General features: G+C 39.4%; 2 protein-coding genes across 9 annotated transcripts in view; one reads left to right on the top strand and one right to left on the bottom strand.

The window, feature by feature from the left end:
• The window catches only part of dhx57 (DEAH (Asp-Glu-Ala-Asp/His) box polypeptide 57), a 117753-nt gene extending 111489 nt beyond the window's left edge, over positions 1-6264 (top strand). For all 6 annotated transcript variants that reach the window (XM_072581269.1, XM_072581274.1, XM_072581271.1 and 3 more), the window contains exon 24: positions 3181-6264. In XM_072581269.1, the coding sequence (XP_072437370.1) occupies positions 3181-3324 (144 nt within the window). In that variant the 3' untranslated portion in view covers positions 3325-6264. The remainder of the gene's footprint in view (positions 1-3180) is intronic.
• Positions 6265-7323: 1059 nt separating this feature from the next.
• On the bottom strand, positions 7324-18757 carry gemin6 (gem (nuclear organelle) associated protein 6). 3 transcript variants are annotated; one of them, XM_072581275.1, is made up of 3 exons: positions 18739-18757; positions 12869-13022; positions 7324-7856 (listed from the first exon to the last, which is right to left on the bottom strand). In XM_072581275.1, exons 2-3 carry the CDS (start codon positions 12994-12996, stop codon positions 7472-7474), a joined length of 513 nt encoding a protein of 170 aa, XP_072437376.1. In that variant the 5' UTR covers positions 12997-13022; positions 18739-18757; the 3' UTR covers positions 7324-7471. The 3 variants fall into 3 exon arrangements, with proteins under 3 accessions (XP_072437376.1, XP_072437377.1, XP_072437378.1); XM_072581276.1 differs by lacking the exon at positions 18739-18757 and adding an exon at positions 18090-18155; XM_072581277.1 differs by lacking the exon at positions 18739-18757 and adding an exon at positions 17134-17283.
• Between the last annotated feature and the right edge of the window lie 730 nt (positions 18758-19487).

A 19487-nucleotide genomic window follows, 5' to 3' on the forward strand; every position in this document is an offset into this window, starting at 1 on the left:
CAAACCACATGACCACCTCTATATGGGAACACTACCATCTTCAGTTTCCCTCCAAGTCACTCACTATCCTGACTTGGAAATATATCACCGTTCCTTCACTGTCAGTCGGTCAAAATTCTGGAATTCTCTCCTTTAACGGCATTGTGGGGCATTCTTCAATAGGTGGACTGCAGAGTTTTGTGAAGGCAGCTCACCACTACCTTCTCAAGGGAAACTAGGGACAAGCAATAAATGCTGGCCCTACAGTGATGCCCACGTCCCACAAGATGATTTTTTTTAAAAAAATCAGTCTGCATAAATGCAAATATAAATTGGTGAATATAAATTATCCTGCTTTGTCCTTCTGACTCATACACCAACGTTTTTTGTTCTCTGCAAGTCCCCTGTGGGTTCTGTCTGTGTTTCTGCATCTTTGTAATTATTTTCAACTGTTGTTTTCCTATAAACCTCATGTTGAAACCTTTTGACCCTCAATCAGGGTTTATATTGGCCCTCTCTCCTCCTTTCCTGCATTTAAATTTCCCTGTACTCAGCGCATACATCATCAGTGCAGTCCCTTATCTTCTGACCCCTGTGCAAATTCAACCAAAGTGGAATCTTCTACCCTCCTATACAAATTCTATCAACATGGACCTTGACACAATTACAATGTCTGTGCAAATTCCAGCATACAGGTTTCTTGTCCTCCTGGATGAGTTCTATCAATGTGTCTTCTCCTTTGCCCTAGTTATGGGTAGTAAATAAATTATACTCCAAGATGAATATCTTGTGGTGATGCCAGATGTTGGTTATTTCTGATGATCGGCCACAGGAATCTTGAGTATAGTCCACTCTAGACTAGACTAGCTTGAATGAAAACTCAAATATAGAAAAATCCAGCATCTCATTATCCAAATTTCAATCTTGTTTTTTACAAATATGAACAAATGTTCATTTTCGGTCATATATTATTCATCCAGTCAAGTATCATTTACGGTTTGTCCCATTCCTCATCAATATCTGTCTTTCCTCCTTGTTTCGGAATCCTTTCTGACTCCATAGTCTGGAATACTTTGCTACACTAACACTCATGTGGAACAATGTTCATATGGGAATTTGCTTAATGTGAACGTAGAAATATGTTTTTAACCCTCATAGTCTACCGCACTTATACTGTGTCATCGGGATATGGTTCAAAGGCATCTCAGTCTGCATGTTCAATGGATCTTATCAGTGCAGAGCAGAAAATTAATAAAGCAACTAAATTATGTTTGATGCTTGAGTCAGTCTGCACTGTGTATATTGTGTCCATGTCTAATCCTAATCATGCAAATAATCTCTGTTAGTCCACAACAGACCTAGAGAAGAAAATAAGGAAATTACTCTGTACCAGAGGACTTCAGGAGTTCAAAACTTACATCTGCACTTTTCACTCATCATGTCTCAACTTTCTCTGATACTGAAATCCACATTTTTATTTTCTGGAATAATTATCTAATTTGTTGCAGTTGTTTTGAATTAATAATTGCCATTTTGTCCAAATTCATAAATATATTACTTTTGCACTTGAGTAATATTTCTGTAAATTAGTTTTTATAGTTGCACAGAAGCTCACATTGTCTCCACTGTGTTCTACAATTTTTGACACGGTGAAATCATTTATCATGATCTGCAACAACTCATCCCTTTTGAATTCTAAAACAAACTTCCCTGTTCTAGAAAGAAAGAAGACCGGGATAACTCAATCCTTCCATTGCCTCGATATTTCTGATTGCTATCTTCCATATCATTTCAACAACATCAATATTCATTTGGTAATATAGGAACCAAAACCGTTCACAGTATTCCAGGTGCACTTACACCAATGATTTGTAAAATGGCAGACTTTCCTCGATTTCACTTCAGTAATTGTCAATTAATAATTCCAACACTTGATGTGTGTTACTCATTGTCATGATTGCTTTAATTTTTAAGGTTCCAGTATCTCCATGCATTTTCTGTACATATTATTTTATCCCCATTTAAGTACTTGTCTCCTTCCTTGATTTTGTGTCTGTGTATGAAGCAGTTTGCACTGCTTCATGTCCTAACATCTGCCACCTGTCACAAGTACATCTTAATCCTCTTGTAGCTTATCCTGGTCAGATTTGCAATGTACTGTTAGCTTTGTATCAAATTTAACCACTGTTCCTAAGCTCCAGATCATTAATAAAGATTTTAAGAAGAGGGCTCATGAAAAAAGAACCTCATTGGTAACATTGTTTCATTGTATCATGGCGTATTTATTGTAAAATACTTCCATCGATCCCCACTTGCTTTTTTTTCAGCAATAGCTTTTCCGGTAAATTTGTATTAAAAATGTCATTGAAATACATGGAAATGTCATTACATGCTGCATATTTCTTTGTTATATTCTCAAGAAAACCAGTAAATTGGATTGCAAGATTTCTCCATTGTAGGTCTATATTGCCTATAATGATGATCCTATTATACAACTATTTCATGAACTTACCTGTAATAGAAATCTTCATAATTTTTACACATGATAAATGTCAAACTCACTGGTTCTAGCATCCTGGGTCATTTTTGTTTTTTATTATTTGGAGCAACAGGTCTTTGGGCATCTCTCTTCTGTGATATTTGGAAGATTTGTTCCAAAGTTCCAGCACTTTCCTCCCTTAGATCCTCAAAAATCATCAGTATTATTGACTCAAACAGGACTTGAGTGAATATTTAACATCTGATCAGTGGGCTACGCTGGAGTTATAGATAGGAATTGAACAAATTATACTTACATTTCAGCAATTTCATTCTTTAAATCCATGGTATTAAAATAAGCTATTGCATTTAACTTAATGTCATTTATAGATTCAGGGTACAAATGGACTCTTGAGGTTATGCTGAGAAATAATCTGGTCATTTAAACTTTTAATATTGTATAGACTTGCTCCAATTGTCCAAAGAGATCTGAAATTGTTTTCAGATTTTCTTTCCCTTAACTTGCTGGAGTTTTTTCTGATTTATTACCTCTTTCAGTAAATTATATGGCTCTAGGTGGGTGTGATGCACAAGACACCACAACTATGTGAAAATGCTAGATTAAACTTTCTTTTGCTGATACCTTTTCTTAGGTTCACGTGTATGTATATATGTATATGCTGTTTTTAACCAGTGTTTCTTTTGCCTCTTGTACTGTGCCAGATTGCTGAGCTTGTTAAAGAGCTTCGCTGGGAATTAGATCAGCTGCTGGAGGATAAAATTAAGAAACCCAATATGGACTTGTGTACTTGTCCACGGGGATCGCTCATCATTGACATGATTGTTAAACTTATAACCACTCAGTAAGAACCAAGCTGAGAAAATGTTATTTACCAAGATGACATTGGGATGCACCGAGAACTTGGAGGAAGAACTGCTCAACCATTTGCACTATCTTCCCAAACACTGGCTACTGAATTTCAATTTCCTTGTAAGTGTTTAAAGTGATGATAAAAATGATTGTGAACTGGTTGGTCCAGCTATGTCATGTATGCACAAGTTTTTGAATCATTGAAACAAACAAAACCTCCAGGGTTGGTTGATAAATGATATGTGACTGATAATTCTGAGCTACACCAACTTTTTAAAGGAAGTCACATTTTTACTGTTCAACACGATGCATGTGGAAAATTGCAGAAGTGGATCATTATATTTACCAGCCAAAATCTTCACATTAATTTAAATGAGGGCTATCAGCTTCACTTCAGTAGAATGTAGCTTTTCCCAGAAAAATGCTAAGTTGCAAACATTAATTTTACATAAGGGAGTCACTGCTGGTGTGTTTTGCGATTTTGGTTATTTGGGCCACTCAAAGTTTTTGAATCAAGTACAGGAGAAATATAAAATGTATGACTGTCACACTTTCATCCCTGTGATATAGGATAAATAAATATTTTAAGAACTAAAATAAACATCTAGCAATGCTGTCACTGGAGTGATTAACAATGGTGTCAAATTTATTGCATTTTTAGGTGTATTAGCATATAAATGGGTATCATAAATCCTTAATTATAATAGGTTTTGTAGGAATTACAAATACAAATATCTATCTGTTCTCTGCTGCCTACTCCTTTTAAAATATTTTTTAGTTTCACTACATAGGTAGTTGCCAAATGGCAACTTTCATGGCTCAAACCCAGTTTTACAGCTGGAGGTAACTAGAACTGGATATGATTTTAGATGGGTTAACTTCCTGGATGAAAGTTCTGGTGCATGTCAGACATTTAAATAATAAATCTGGAATAAAAAGTTCATCTTAGTAATGCTACCATGAAACTGCTAGATTGTCATAAAATCCCATCTAGTTCACCATTGACCTTTAAGGAAGACCTGCGATTGACCCATGAGTGACTTCAGAAACACGATCTGTGTAAATGCAGTCTGAAATGGACTAGTAAGCCACTGAGTAGTACTCAAGAAGATGGCTTGAGTATTGGGGATAATTGCTGGCTTTGCCAGTGCTTGTGAATGAATTTTTAAAACAGTTAAATGTCATCCAATGACTGGAAAAATGAGGAAAGAATGTGATAATATTCTTAATATTAAACTTAACATGTCACATTTGAAGAGCTCACCACAAGAATTGATTTAGAAAGAAGCAGTCACATATATCATCTTTTTTGATCTTGGGCAAAATCAAAGCACTCTTTCACAATTGTTGTAGTTTAGGGATTGTGGTTTACAGCAAGATTCCAATATGTTAAACAACCAGATAATCTGCTGTAATCTGTAGGTTGAATATTAACTAGAATACCAGTTTAGCTCTTCTGTTCTTTGAAATAGCGCCATTGGATCTTTTGCATTCATCTAAGTATGCAGGCATTTAACACGTCATCTGAAAGATTGCAATTCCTTGAGGAAAAGATGTTTTTTTCCAACAGTTCAGGAATTTCTCCGTTCTGCACCGAAATGCCAGCTGAGAGTTCTCACTCAAGTCTCTGAAGAGAAGCTCAAACTGACAACTATCTAAAGATGGGGCTACCATTCAGCCATGTCTGATACTAGTTGAAGTACAGCTTTAAATTTTACTTACTGTTCACAATACAAGCTAAGTGGAAGGGATTTAAAAATAAATTGAGATGTAAATAAGTATGAAATTTAAAAATAAAATTTAACATCTGAAATGTGTAGCTATGCCCTTTTTTGAATTGAACTTTGCCTCTGAGCAATTCAAGCTGAATGACATTTAGTGTATCAGTAATTTTTCTCTACCCCACTCACCATTCCTGTCCTGAATGATTATTTAATAGGCAGTGGCCCTTTGTTTCTATTAACTGGACTTGCCTGAGCCAATCCTTCACAGGATGGAGATCATATATGTGATCAGTATAATGCTTTAACCACCTTTGACATTTCCACTGTTGAGATCAGTAGTCTGAAGATCTGTTGTTCTGTTGGTAACAATGATATTGCTTATGTTTGGTGTATAGACAAGCGGTACAGAATCTGCTAGACAGCTAGGTGGACACAGCAAGATAGAGTTCCCTGCTGGATATAGTGATACATTCAGGTTCAAATAGATTAAGAAACAGTTAATTAAAAACATACCTTACCCAGATGAGTAAGGTACCTTACCTTACCCTTGCCTGTTTTATTATGGGTGCATACACCCTTTTCCATTGTTCAGTTTTCATAATGATGCCTTACTGTGTGGCCACAACAGCTGATTGAACAAAGCATTTGGAAATCTCCAGAGAAGAATTATGTGGTTTACATTACACTGTTTGGTCATCCTTCCACTTGACTGTTGTTAACCACATAAGAAAACTATGCAGTAGCACTAACGATGCTGTATGTTTTTTCCAGACCGTAACTGAAATAAACTGAGGTATCCTTAATAGTACACATTAAGATGATCTACACCATGGGTTGCATGGCTCTTTCTGTCTGATGTATGAACATCTCTCATTTCTTCCTAGGCAACTACAGCTACATGACATGAAATGATCAAAGTCACTGTACAGTTTGGTCAGTGTTAATCCAGATTTGTTATAGAGTTTTAGCTGTATACTTTAACAACCCGCTGTGAATTGATCAGGACTTTGCATTGGTTGGTCATGTTAAAAATCAGATTTACCAACACTTAGAGCCTTTTGAGCTTGGCCAAATGCCTTCTGGATGCCTATGTCCACTTTCTCAAATAAGTCAAGGAGTTTGGTCAGGATCCAAATGCTGTTGTGATAGCTGTTTACTAGGTAATTACTGTACAGAATTTTCAAGTTTGTCCTAACAGTAAATAAATAAAATGCAGACATTAATGATTAACTTTAATTTTTTTGTCAGTAAGTATATCAAACTGTTGCTAATCCAGTAGTATTTCCCGAGTGTCTATTGACTCCTTCATTAATTATTATCAATATCTCCCAAACATCCTGTATGCTATCAGTTCTATATGGGATTTGTTTAAATGCCTTACTGCATATCTAAACATCAACACAGATGAATGGAAGTCATGAATTTTGTCTTGATCATCTAAAAAAAAAATTGAGATTTTTGAGATTTGTACTTGTCCTGCACCAGAAGCATCTTCAAAGATATACCATGACAGAGTAGTGAAAATGCACTGTAGGAAAGATTGAGCAATTACTCCTAACAAGAACTGGTCGGGCTCAGCATATGACAGCATATTTTACCCTTCATTTGGAGAAATCAATGAATCTGATCAAAGAGGAAGTTATGTAAAGTGGCAATGATCTTACTGCTAATTAGACAGAGATTTTTGCTTGCTAATATTCTTGGTGTTGATTATTTGATTGCAGTGGCCAATCATCAAAAATATTAACATATACTGACCTATTACAAATAATAATCTGACCATTCAGCATTAAGATATCACCCATATTTCCACCCTTCACTACTTATATATCTCTTCATTCAAATAAATATAAAAACTATCTCTTGCACCTGTTCCAGTCATTCCTCCTGATGATGGACAATGCATTGCTCAATGTTGAGACCTAACAGTTTGTTTAAGGTACACCTTTAGGATAACAATTGTTAAAACCTGCTCTAAAAAGCACACGATGCAACTGTAAATATTTTCTTAAATGTTACCTCGGTCACTGTGAAAACCTTCAAATAATTAGATGATGATAATGGGATGACATGGGAGATCACAATTCTGTTACAACCAGAACAGCTTCAGAACTTATACCATCTGATGACCTTCATCACTAAAGATGGGTGAAAATAATACTTCTTTCTCTTGGTTTGTTTTTCTGTAAAAAATCTGAGCAGGAATATTGTGGAGGTAGAATGATTCCAGAGATATTTAAGAGTGGTAGCTTTTCAGAAATGGTACATCAATTTGGATAAGATGAGCTAGTTTTATTCTACAGACCAACAAAAAGAGACACCACCAAATCATCATCAGGCTAGGTTTTAACAAAGGTGTTGAAGAACAGATGCCATATATACACAAGAAGAAACATAGATTTAATAACTTCCCTTTCAATCAATCAGTTTTCTGATCAGCATTTGGGTTACATTTGATGAGGCTTTGAACTCTGGATAGGATAATTTCATTGGAGCTATTACAGTCTTCTGGATTGTATGGTGGAGATACTGTCAATACCCCAGCCACACATAGCAACTTGTTTTGGTCCCCCTGCTCTGTAACAGGAATCCGATTCTTTTCGAGCCAAGATTTAAGGCTAGACTTTCTTTGTTCAAGCTCCTCGTTGCTGTAAATCTTGGCAGCCACAGGCATAAATAAGGCAGATAGCTTCTCCTTTGTGATGTTTTCTCCTTCACTCATCAGTTCCACTGTCTGAACTGCATGGCCCATAATAGTCACAACAGATACCTTCCCTGTATCCACGAAGTTGACCAAAACAATGCTAAAATAAATTAAAAATCAAATTGGTTACTGAGCACAACTAGCAAAGAAACAACTGAAATTGCCTATGTTTCAGCAGATGAAATACTGGTTCCCAATAGATAACTACAGCTAAATGGGCACCTTCAATTCTACTCAGCAATTATTGAAACCCCAGATGTTCCGACTAGCCTGAACTGTCCCCATCACCTTGCTTTTCTGAGTCAACTCACTGGAACTATGAATGTTAGAATATCAGTAACAGTAGATCATATGGCCCTTTGAGCTTGCTGCATCATTTAATAATATAATGGTTACTCATTAACCTAAACTTCACTTTCCTGTCTGCTCCCCATATTCCTTCGTTTCCTGAGACCCAAAACTCTGTTTATCTCAGATTTGGACAAATTCAAATGATGGAGCATCAATAACTTAGGTAGAGAATTTTAAACATTAAGTGAAGAAATGTCTCTTTATCTCAGTTCTTAATCTGAGATTGTGCCCTCATGCTCTAGATTCCCCAGCAAGAGGAAACCACCCTTCAGTGTCTATCCTATCAAGCCCTTTCAGAATCTTGCAAATCACATGAGGTCACCTCTCATTCTTCTAAACTCCAAAGTACACGCCCAATCCACTCATCCTTGCATCAACTGATTCCTCGCCAATCTTGTGAACATTTGCTGCCCACCTTGAATGTAAGCATATCCTACACCTTAAATATGGACACTATGGAAAATAAAGAGCATGAAAGCATGGGAAGGGTTAAAGCATGAAGACCACTGGCGATCTGTTGCAAGGGGTCTGTGGAATGCTACACTTGTCAAAAGGTCACTGTGGCAGGATGGGATAAGAATAGTGGAATGCTCCTACACCAATTAGCAGAGTAAAGCTGAGGCTGAAAGGTCACTATGGTAGGATGAGATCACAACAGTTAGTAAAGTCAGCCTCGCCTGCTAAATATCATCATGGCAGGCTGTGACAATACATATTTAGGACATGACATTAAAATATTTAATTAATAGTTAGTAGAGTCAGCTTGCTTGAGACCCTTGACAGTAAAATATCTAATCACGATAGTAGGGTCTGGGATGAAAGACCATTGTTCTAGAGCAGATAGTAAAATATCTCTAATTGTGACATTGGAATAATATTAAGTAGAATGTAGGAAAAACCATCGTAGCAGAAAGAGGGAGATAATGGTTTATTGTATAGCTGGAGTGAGGTAATTTTGATTAACACAGTTGGACGTGCTGATAAACTCACAAAAAATTGATTAAGAAAGATAAAAAGAGCCACGGACTCTGAGGTTCGGGGGCATTCAAGAATTTGCTTTCTGAGTGTCACGGTTTTTTGTTTGCAAATAAAAGACCTACTCCTTGAAGAACTCTGCATCTCCTGGTGATTCTCTACATTTTCTCCACAACAACACCAAAACAGAGTATGGTCTCACCAAAGCCCCGGGCAATTGTAGCAAGGCTTTCTCATTCTTGCACTCTAATGTCTTGCAATAAAGGCCATATCATTTACTTTCCCAATTGCTTGTTGTACCTGCATGTTAACATGTATCAGTAATCCAAGTCCCTCTGAACATTGACATTTACAAGTTTCACATGTAAAAACGTACTCTGCTTTTCTACTCTTACTAATAAAGTGAATAATCACTCACTTTTCCACGCCAGCTCTACCAGCTTGTTGCTGAGTCACTGTCTACATCTCAATGCAGCCTCTTTATGACCTCCTCAAAGCTCTATTTGAAGGCAGCTCTTATTCCGGGGCTTGTTTGGTGCAGTGGTAGTGTCCCTACCTCTGAACTAGAAGACTGGGGTTCAAGTCCCACCTGCTCCAGTGATGTGTCATAACATGTCTTGACAGGTCGATTAAAATTATTGATATTTCAACTCAGGTCAAATCAGCAATTTTTTTTTCACACTACTGTCTCTTTTTCTAAGTCATTAATATGTAATGTTGAAGGCTCAGCACTGAACATTACAACATTTCACTATTCTCCTTCCTGCCAACTCAAAAGTGCCCCCTTTGTCTCTAATATCTGACTCCTAATTATTAATCACTCTTTTATCCAGGCCTCTAACTCCATGATCTTGGTTTTTTTTGGCATCTTATCAAATAGGTTTTGGAAATCCAAGTGTACAATACCTATTGTTTTCCTTCATCTATCCTTTTACTTACATTTTCAAAAACTCTATCAGGTTTGTCAAACACAGTTTCCTTTTCATAATACCATGTTGATTTTATCTAATTTGTTTGTTATTTTTAAGTACATTGTTAGAACTTCCTTAACAATACATACCCACAGCCCATGAAAAAAAATACAATGTTCGGAATCTTGCAGGTACACACAAGTTAACGGTGATTCACCGTTAGTTGCAAGACTGTGTTTGGAGTGTAATTCCAACAACATTGTCAGAACAACATTCATCTACATAGTTCCTTTCAGGTAATAAAACATCCTAAAATGCTTCACTTGAATTTTATGAAGTGAAATTTGACATTTAACCATGTAAGGAGGTATTAGATCAGATAGTCAAAAAGCTTGGTCAAGGAATGCCTCTGGGAAGAAATTTGGAGATGTTGAGAGAGACAATTTCAGAGCTTAGAGCCCTGGCAGCTGAAGGCAAGGCAATTAATTGTGAAACAAAACCAGGAATATTCAGAAGGCCTAAATTAAATGACTGCAGATATTTCAGATGTCGTAAAGACTCTTGTGGCACAGTGGCAATATCTCTACCTCTGGGCTAGGAGATTCAGGCTTAATTCCCACCTGCTCCAGAGGTATGTAATAGCATCTCTGAACAGGTTGACTAGAAAATATCTATTTCAGATGATTTTGTGCCAGAGGAAATTACAGAGATAGGGATGAGTGAATTATATATCTGAAAATAAGGATACGAATTGTAAAATCAAGGCATTGCCTGATCAAGAGTCAATATAGAAAGCAATGGATTAAAAATACATGATAGGAATAAGGAGATGGGCAAACTTCTGTATGACCTCAAACTGACACAGGATAGAATCTGAAGTCTGGCAGGGACATGATGGAATAGTCAAGTGTAAGGATAGCAAAGGTATGGATGAGGGATTTCCACAGACATGCTGAAATAAGGATGCAGTCTGGCAATATCTTGTAGATAGAATAGGCAGGTTAGTAATGCCATGGAAATGGAATTGAAAGCTCATCTTGGGGTCAAATGTGACATCAAGACTGCACACAGTCTTGTTCTGCAAAATTATAGACAATGACTTTTGTATTTCTAATAGTTAATTGGAGGAAATTTCTAATTTCTTATGATTAATGTTGATGTCAGCTCAGCAGGTTGAAAATTTAGCAGGTGTGAAGGTGATGGTGAGGCAGAGCTGGATGTCATCAGTGTATATATGAAAACGATTGCTGCACATTCAGAACAGTTTGCCAAAGGACAGCATATAGATAAGAAACAAGACAGGCCAAAGTTAGATCTTTATAGAACAGAAATATTGTTGCAAGAGTGAATGAGAAGCTGCGATTAGATAGATAAGAATGGAATTAACTTAAGTGGGTTTTATCCAATTTGTTGCCAGTGGAGAGGATTAAAAGAGAATGGTGTGGGCAATCCTGTCCAGGTCTGCAAAACAGGATTAGGGTGACATCACATGATGCTATTTGTGACTTTGGCAAGAGCCATTTTGGCACTGTGACAGGTGGAAACCAAGACATAATTCCTCTGATTTGGACTTATTGAAACAGTGGGTATCTCAAGTAGGACAAGTGATGTTTGCCCATTACATTTTAGTAGCACAGGACCTGGTAGGTCCAGGCACATTGGAGATAGGGAAAACATAGTGAAGATGTTTCCACTCAAATGGAAGACCCAAACTAAGGGCTATAACTGGGATGATCACTTACAAACCCAATAAAGAATTCCCCAGAGTGCACTTAGAGCATAGAGATGTACTGCATGGAATCAGACCAGTGGGTCCAACCCCTCCAGGCCCACCAGATATCCCAACCCAATCTAATCCCACCTGCCAGCACCTGGCCCATATCCCTCCAAACCCTCCCTATTCATATACCCATCCAAATGCCTCTTAAATGTTGCAATTGTACCAGCCTCCACCACTTCCTCTGGTAGCTCATTCCAAACACGTACCACCCTCTGTGAAAACGTTGCCCCTTAGGTCTCTTTTATATCTTTCCCCTCTCATCCGAAACCTATGCCCTCGAGTTCTGGACTCCCCGACCCCAGGGAAAAAGACTTTGCCTATTGACCCTATCCATACCCCTCATAATTTTGTAAACCTCTATAAGGTCACCCCTCAGCCTCCGATGATCCAGGGAAAAACAGTCCTAGCCTGTTCAGCCTCTCCCTACAGCTCAAATCCTCCAACCCTGGCAACATCCTTGTAAATCTTTTCTGAACCCTTTCAAGTTTCACAACATCTTTCCGATAGGAAGGAGACCAGAAATGCACGCAATATTCCAACAGTGGCCTAACCAATGTCCTGTACAGCTGCAACATGACCTCCCAACTCCTGTACTCAATACTCTGACCAATAAAGGAAAGCATACCAAACGCCTTCTTCACTATCCTATATACCTGTGACTCCACTTTCAAGGAGCTATGAACCTGCACTCCAAGGTCTCTTTGTTCAGCAATGCTCCCCAGGACCTTACCATTAAGCGTATAAGTTCTGCTAAGATTTGCTTTCCCAAAATGTAGCACCTCGTATTTATCGGAATTAAACTCCATCTGCCATTTCTCAGCCTATTGGCCCACCTGGTCAAGATTCTGTTATAATCTGAGGTAAACTTCTTCGTTATTCACTACACCTCCAATTTTGGTGTCATCTGCAAACTTACTAACTGCACCTCTTATGCTCGCAACCAAATCATTTATGTAAATGACAAGATGCAGTAAGTACAAATATATTTAAGGGGGAGCTACAAATATGAGAGAAAAGTTAATAAAATGTTTTGTTGATAGTTTTAGAAAAAAAAATAGGGTGGAGTTTCAAGAGATGATATCAAATTTCACTTACCTTCCTGATACAGGATCGACAGTAAAGACCCAACCTTGGTAAGTATTTTTTTCATCTGCAGTGACTTTTACTTCTTTGTTCAGATATTTTTCCCATTCCAAAGGTTTTTGTGTAATCCATTCATTCATATTCACAGTACACCTGCTTTTCCAATCTATCAAAACACAAAAATTTACAAATCATAAAACACTGCACTCTTCATATCATTATGAGAGATCTTTGTGAACTGTAACGTATTTTCTTCAAGTAAAAATCTGAAAATAGAATACATTCACTCAATCATTAAATCCAAAAGCCATGTACATTCATTCCAGATGAAGCATCATAAAATTAAAGGAAATAAAAGTGTGTTAAATGTAATATACTTTTTTTCTCAAATTAAACAGCTTGTCCCCTTTCAGACCTTCAAAATCCCAAAGAACAAGTGAATAAGAAACCATTCAACACATTATAGAAACCAACTCTTCAGACAGTGCTATTGGGACTGCCACTAAACAAAGGAACAGCCCCTGGTGAAAGCGGAAGTTTCCTAATAGCAATTACAAGGGGGATGGAGTAGATGCAGTTTAAAAATCAACAAATTAGAAAAGCGGGTAATGCAATAATCGGAGAGGAGTTTACTCTTAACAGGACTTGGAAAACAAAATTATTTAAGTAATTTTGAAGTTTGAGCATGAGGTATTTTCTAAAACTACTAGAAACAGACTATTTTAAATCTAATTTTGTGCAATGAGAAAAGATGAATAATCCTAAAGTAAAAGAACCTCTGGAGAAGAGTGATCAGGATGACAGAACTTGAGAGTTACATATTCAAGTTTGAAACTAGGATCTTTATTAAAGCTACGAATTTGTGTATGAGGCAGCGAGTTGGCTAAATTAGGAACTAGATTAAAAGATATGATTGCCAATGAGCAATGACAAATATTTAAATAAACATTTCCTAATTGTGAACAAGTATTCATTTCCTTACAAAACAAATCTCCTCAGGAAAAGTGGTTCAACAGCAGCGAGAAGTTAAGGATAGTAATAGCTTTAAAGAAAACTTCCAATTTTGTCAAGCCTCATGAAAAGCAGTAAAGGATGACAAAGGAATAGAAAAAGGGGAAAAAAAACTAAACTGAATATTAACAAGAAATATAAAAAACAGAATGTAGAGGCTTTAATTAGTATGCAAAAATGATAGACTAACTAAAATGAAACATAACACAAACAGGAGAAAATCACCTGATGAAGGAGCGTCGCTCCGAAAGCTAGTGTGCTTCCAATTAAACCTGTTGGACTATAACCTGGTGTGGTGTGATTTTTAACTTTGTATACCCCAGTCCGACACCGGCATCTCCGAATCAGGAGAAATTATAGTGGTGTTAAGATATAATTAAAAATTAATATATTATATAGCACATCAACACTTCAAAAATAAAAGGGCATTTCACTGAAACAAAGTGACAGAAACTCTCATTAAAATAGTTGCCAATTTACATCAGTACACAGCCACATTCTGTTCTATACAGACACAGGGGCTGTGAAAGTCTCAACAGAGATAATAATCCTAGTTCCAGGACTATTTCTTGCTCTTTTTTTTAAAAAATCATTTGCAGGATGAGGGCATTGCTCACTGAGCCAGCATCTATTACCCAAAGGACAGTTAAAAGTCAACTACTTTGCCAGACCATGTAAGGATGGCAATTTTCTTCCATAAATAATTTCCAGATGGGTTTTCCAACAATCAACAATGGATTCATGGTCATCATTAGATTCTTCATTCCAGATTTTTAATCAAATTCAAATTCCATAATCTGCTGTGACAGGATTCAAACCTGGGTCCCTAGAACATTACCTGGGTCTCTGGATTAACAATCCAACAATATTACCACAAGGTTGTCACCTTCTCTACAGGTTAACAACACATTGAGACAAGCACCTAAATTCAAGTATTGGAAACAGGACATTTTTTAAAAAATCACCACGTTAGCCATTGTACTTTATTGCCAAAATTAAAAGGTGGTGTGCCACAGAGATCAATGCTCAACTTTCTACAATTTATAAAATTGAATTGGATGAGGGAACCAAAGATATGCTAAATTTGCTGATAGCACAAAGATAGTCTAATACAAAGAAGCAGAGTCCTTCATGATAACCTCACCCAGTGTGGCAAGTGAACCAAATTATTAGCTAAAGTTAAAAATCTCTTCATAGCCAACTGCCGCCGCGACATTAACCGCCTCAACCTCTCCACCCCTCCACCCCTCTCACCCACTCCAACCTTTCACCCTTGGAATGTGCACCCTCCACTTCCTCCGTTCCAACCCCAACCTCACTATCAAACTCGCAGACAAGGGAGGCACGGTAGTAGTTTGGCGGACAGACCTTTACACCGCTGAGGCTAAACGCCATCTCGCAGACACCTCCTCCTACTGCCCCCTTAACCATGACCCCACCTCCCACCACCAAACCATCATCTCCCAGACCATCCATAACCTCATCACCTCAGGAGATCTCCCATCCACCGCCTCCAACCTCAGTCCCACAACCCCGCACCGCCCATTTCTACCTCCTGCCCAAAATCCACACACCTGACTGCCCCGGCCGAACCATTGTCTCAGCCTGCTCCTGCCCCACCGAACTCATCTCTGCATACCTCGACGCGATCCTGTCCCCCTTTAGTCCACCTACGTTCGGGACACCACCCACGCCCTCCACCACCTCCATGATTTTCGCTTCCCCGGTCCCCAACGCCTCATCTTCACCATGGACATCCAATCCCTGTATACCTCCATCCCCCATCACGAAGGACTCAAAGCCCTCCGCTTCTTCCTTTCCCGCCGTACCAACCAGTACCCTTCCACTGACACCCTCCTTTGACTGACTGAACTGGTCCTCACTCTGAACAACTTCTCTTTCCAATCCTCCCACTTCCTCCAAACCAAAAGGAATAGCCATGGGCACCCGCATGGGCCCCAGCTATCCTCTTCGTAGGATATGTGGAACAGTCCATCTTCCGCAGCTACACTGGCACCACCCCACACCTTTTCCTCCGTTAAATCGATGACTGTATCGGCGCTGCCTCGTGCTCCCACGAGGACGTTGAACAGTTCATCCACTTTACCAACAACTTCCACCCAGGACCTCAAATTTACCTGGACCGTCTCAGACTCCTCCCTCCCCTTCCTAGACCTCTCCATTTCTATCTTGGGCGACCGAATCAACACGGACATTTACTATAAACCGACCGACTCCCACAGCTACCTAGACCACACCTCCTCCCACCCTGCCTCCTGTAAAAACGCCATCCCATATTCCCAATTCCTTCATCTCCGCCGCAGCTGCTCCCAGGAGGAACAGTTCCAATACCGAACAACCCAGATGGCCTCCGTCTTCAAAGACCCCAGACGTGATCAACGATGCTCTCCACCACATCTCCTCCACTTCCCGCTCCTCCGCCCTTGAGCCCCACCTCTCCAATCGCCACCAGGACAGAACCCCACTAGTCCTCCATATACATTATATCATCCGTCGTAATTTCCGCCACCTCCAAACAGACCCCACCACCAGGGATATATTTCCCTCCCCTATCAGCGTTCTGAAAAGACCACTCCCTCCGAGACTCCCTTGTCAGGTCCACACACATCACCACGCGCCCCGCCGCCCCCCCCACCACCACCACCACCACCACCAACCCAACCTCCACTCGCGGCACCTTCTCCTGCAACCGCAAGAAATGCAAAACTTGCGCCCACACCTCCCCCTTACTTCCCTCCAAGGTCCCAAGGGATCCTTCCATATCCGCCACAAATTCACCTGCACCTCCACACATTATTTACTGCATCCGCTGCACCCGATGTGGACTCCTCTACATTGGGGAGACAGGCCACTACTTGCGGAACGTTTCAGAGAACACCTCATGGAAACCCGCACCAACCAACCCAACCACCTCGTGGCTCAACACTTCAATTCCCCCTCCCACTCCACCAAGGACATGCAGGTCCTTGGACTCCTCCATCGCCAGACCATAGCAACACAACGGCTGGAAGAAGAACACCTCATCTTCCACCTAGGAACCCTCCAACCACAAGGGATGAACGCAGATTTCTCCAGTTTCCTCATTTGCCCTCCCCCCCCAACCTTGTCTCAGTCCCAACCCTCGAACTCAGCAGCTCCTTCCTATCCTGACCACTCCACCCCCACCCCAGTGTATCACCCTCACCTTAACCTCCTTCCACCTATCACATTTTCCAACACCCCTCCCCCAAGTCCCTCCTCCCTACCTTTTATCTTAGCCTGCTTGGCACACTCTCCTCATTCCTGAAGAAGGGCTCATGCCTGAAACATCAATTCTCCTGCTCCTTGGATGCTGCCTGACCTGCTGCGCTTTTCCAGCAGCACATTTTCAGCTCTGATCTCCAGCATCTGCAGTCCTTTCTCCTAAAGTTTATAAAAAAAAATCACAACACCAGGTTATAGTCCAACAGATTTATTTGGAAGCACTAGCTTTACGACCAGTAGTCCAAAAACTAGTGCTTCCAAATAAACCTATTGGACTATAACCTGGTGTTGTGTGATTTTTAACTTTGTCCAACACTAGCTCCACCAAATCAAATTATTGGCATCACTCTGCACCACAAACCAGCCAACTGAGCTAAGCAACCCCTTATAAATACTTGAAATATGAATTGATAACTCTATGCCGAATCTAGTAATTCCACTTTCGGATTCTAGCATCTGTCGTCTTTTCATTCAGTACTGAAGATTTATTAAACTTGAAATCTTAATTCCGCTTCTCTCGACAGATACTGCCAAGCCTACCGAGTTTCTCCAGCAATTTGGTTTTATTTATGTCATTCACGATATTTTACTTTTATTTGGAGTCTTATGGTTTCTGTAGCACAAGATGGATAGATAATAACAATACAAATCTATCAGTGCTATCTCGCTATAAGAATTTAGAAAGCACAACAATCCGATTACAAATAAGAAATATAATAATTGTTATAAAATCAAGATACTCCGTGCTGAAAATCTGAAGTAAAAGCAGAAAACGTTGGAAATAGCGGGTGAGGCAGTATCCATTAAAATGTGGATTAATGTTTCTGGACAATTATTTTCTGAGAATATAACGTTACCCTTGACGCACTGAAATACATTTTTGAAATATAATTCCATGTATCATTCAGCCCAACATTTACACAACGTAGACCTTATAAGAGCATTTTTCATCACTCACTCTAACCACACTCTCCTCGCCACTACAGTCCGGCGCTTCCCGATGACGCCATCCGACCTGGCAGTCCCGTCTGAATGACGTGTACCAATATATTTGTATAGACGTCACACACCTGATTGTTTGAAATATGGGACCGTTAGTCTCGTGGGTGGTGGTGGGCGGGGCAAACCCACATCTTTTAATTAATGTTTGAATTATCGGGTCTGAACGATTTCTTACTGTACTGCAGGGAACATTTAAAGCTATGACAGGGAACATGCGGTCAATTTCTTTCCCCCCCCCCCCACACATGGTGAAAAGAGAGGAAACTCCAACAATAATCGCTGAGACACAGGATGCAGTAAGGAGTGAGTGAATGAGCGGCGCCTTCCACCACATCTCTACCGCCCTTTCCGTCTGCAAATTCGGTTGCTTGGTGTTTCCTGCCTTTTTGTTTTCTACCTCGGGAATGCTGTTGGATGCCTGAGCTCTCCTTGTGGTGTTGTCATTTGCCGAAGTAGTATTCCCAACGATGCCTAAAGGAGAAACTTGCCTTTGGTTTGTCTCTCCCCCCGTCCAGTCTTTTCCGAACTTAGCAACATTGCCAAATACGCGGCTGGTTTTTTTTTTAAGCATAATAACAAAAATAGAAATTGCTGGCGAAACTTACTCTCGTCCAGTAACACTCCCATCAAAATCCTGGTGCCAGACCTGCTGAGTTTCGCCAGTAATTTATTTCAGATCTCCAACATGGAACAGTACAGGTCCACCTGCCCTCAATGTTGTGCTGACCTTTTACCTAGTCCAAGATTAGACTAACCTTCATGATGAACAGCTTTTGCCCGAAACGTCGATTTTCTTGCTCTTCTCCACAATTATTTGTTTTATTTTATTTTTTTAGCATACTTCAAGCAAAATCTTGCCCACAGATTAGTTGTTCTCCCAAGTGTTTTTGTTTTGTGTGTGAAATAAAAAGTGTCAAAGGTGCAATTCTTTTGTTTTTAGGAAAGGAAGTACTCTGGATACTGGAAATACTCACCAGATCGGATAATATCAGCAGAGAGAAAATTTGTTGTTAAAATATCATGTTTTTTTATGGTGCAGTGGTGATGCCCCTAATTCGACACCAAAAGTAGGCCCATTATGGTTCGTCCAAATTGCTCCGAAGGTATATTAAAACATGTAAAATGAGTTGGTTTTTTTTGTAAAATGTACTTTATCAGATCAGTGAAGACTCTTTATTGGGACTGAAGAAGGCTATCAATAAAATAGGTTCTGAGCGGGGGAAGAACAAAAGGAAAGGCAGGAAAACTAAATGACACGAGTTGGAAGATCACCTCATGGTCACTTCGGCCTGGTCAAGGTATTATCTACCTGGACTTCAAGAAGGCCTTTAACAATTTGCCACAAAGGAGGACC

The sequence above is a fragment of the Chiloscyllium punctatum genome, chromosome 11 (assembly GCF_047496795.1).
Source record: "Chiloscyllium punctatum isolate Juve2018m chromosome 11, sChiPun1.3, whole genome shotgun sequence".
NCBI classification, from domain to species: domain Eukaryota; kingdom Metazoa; phylum Chordata; class Chondrichthyes; order Orectolobiformes; family Hemiscylliidae; genus Chiloscyllium; species Chiloscyllium punctatum.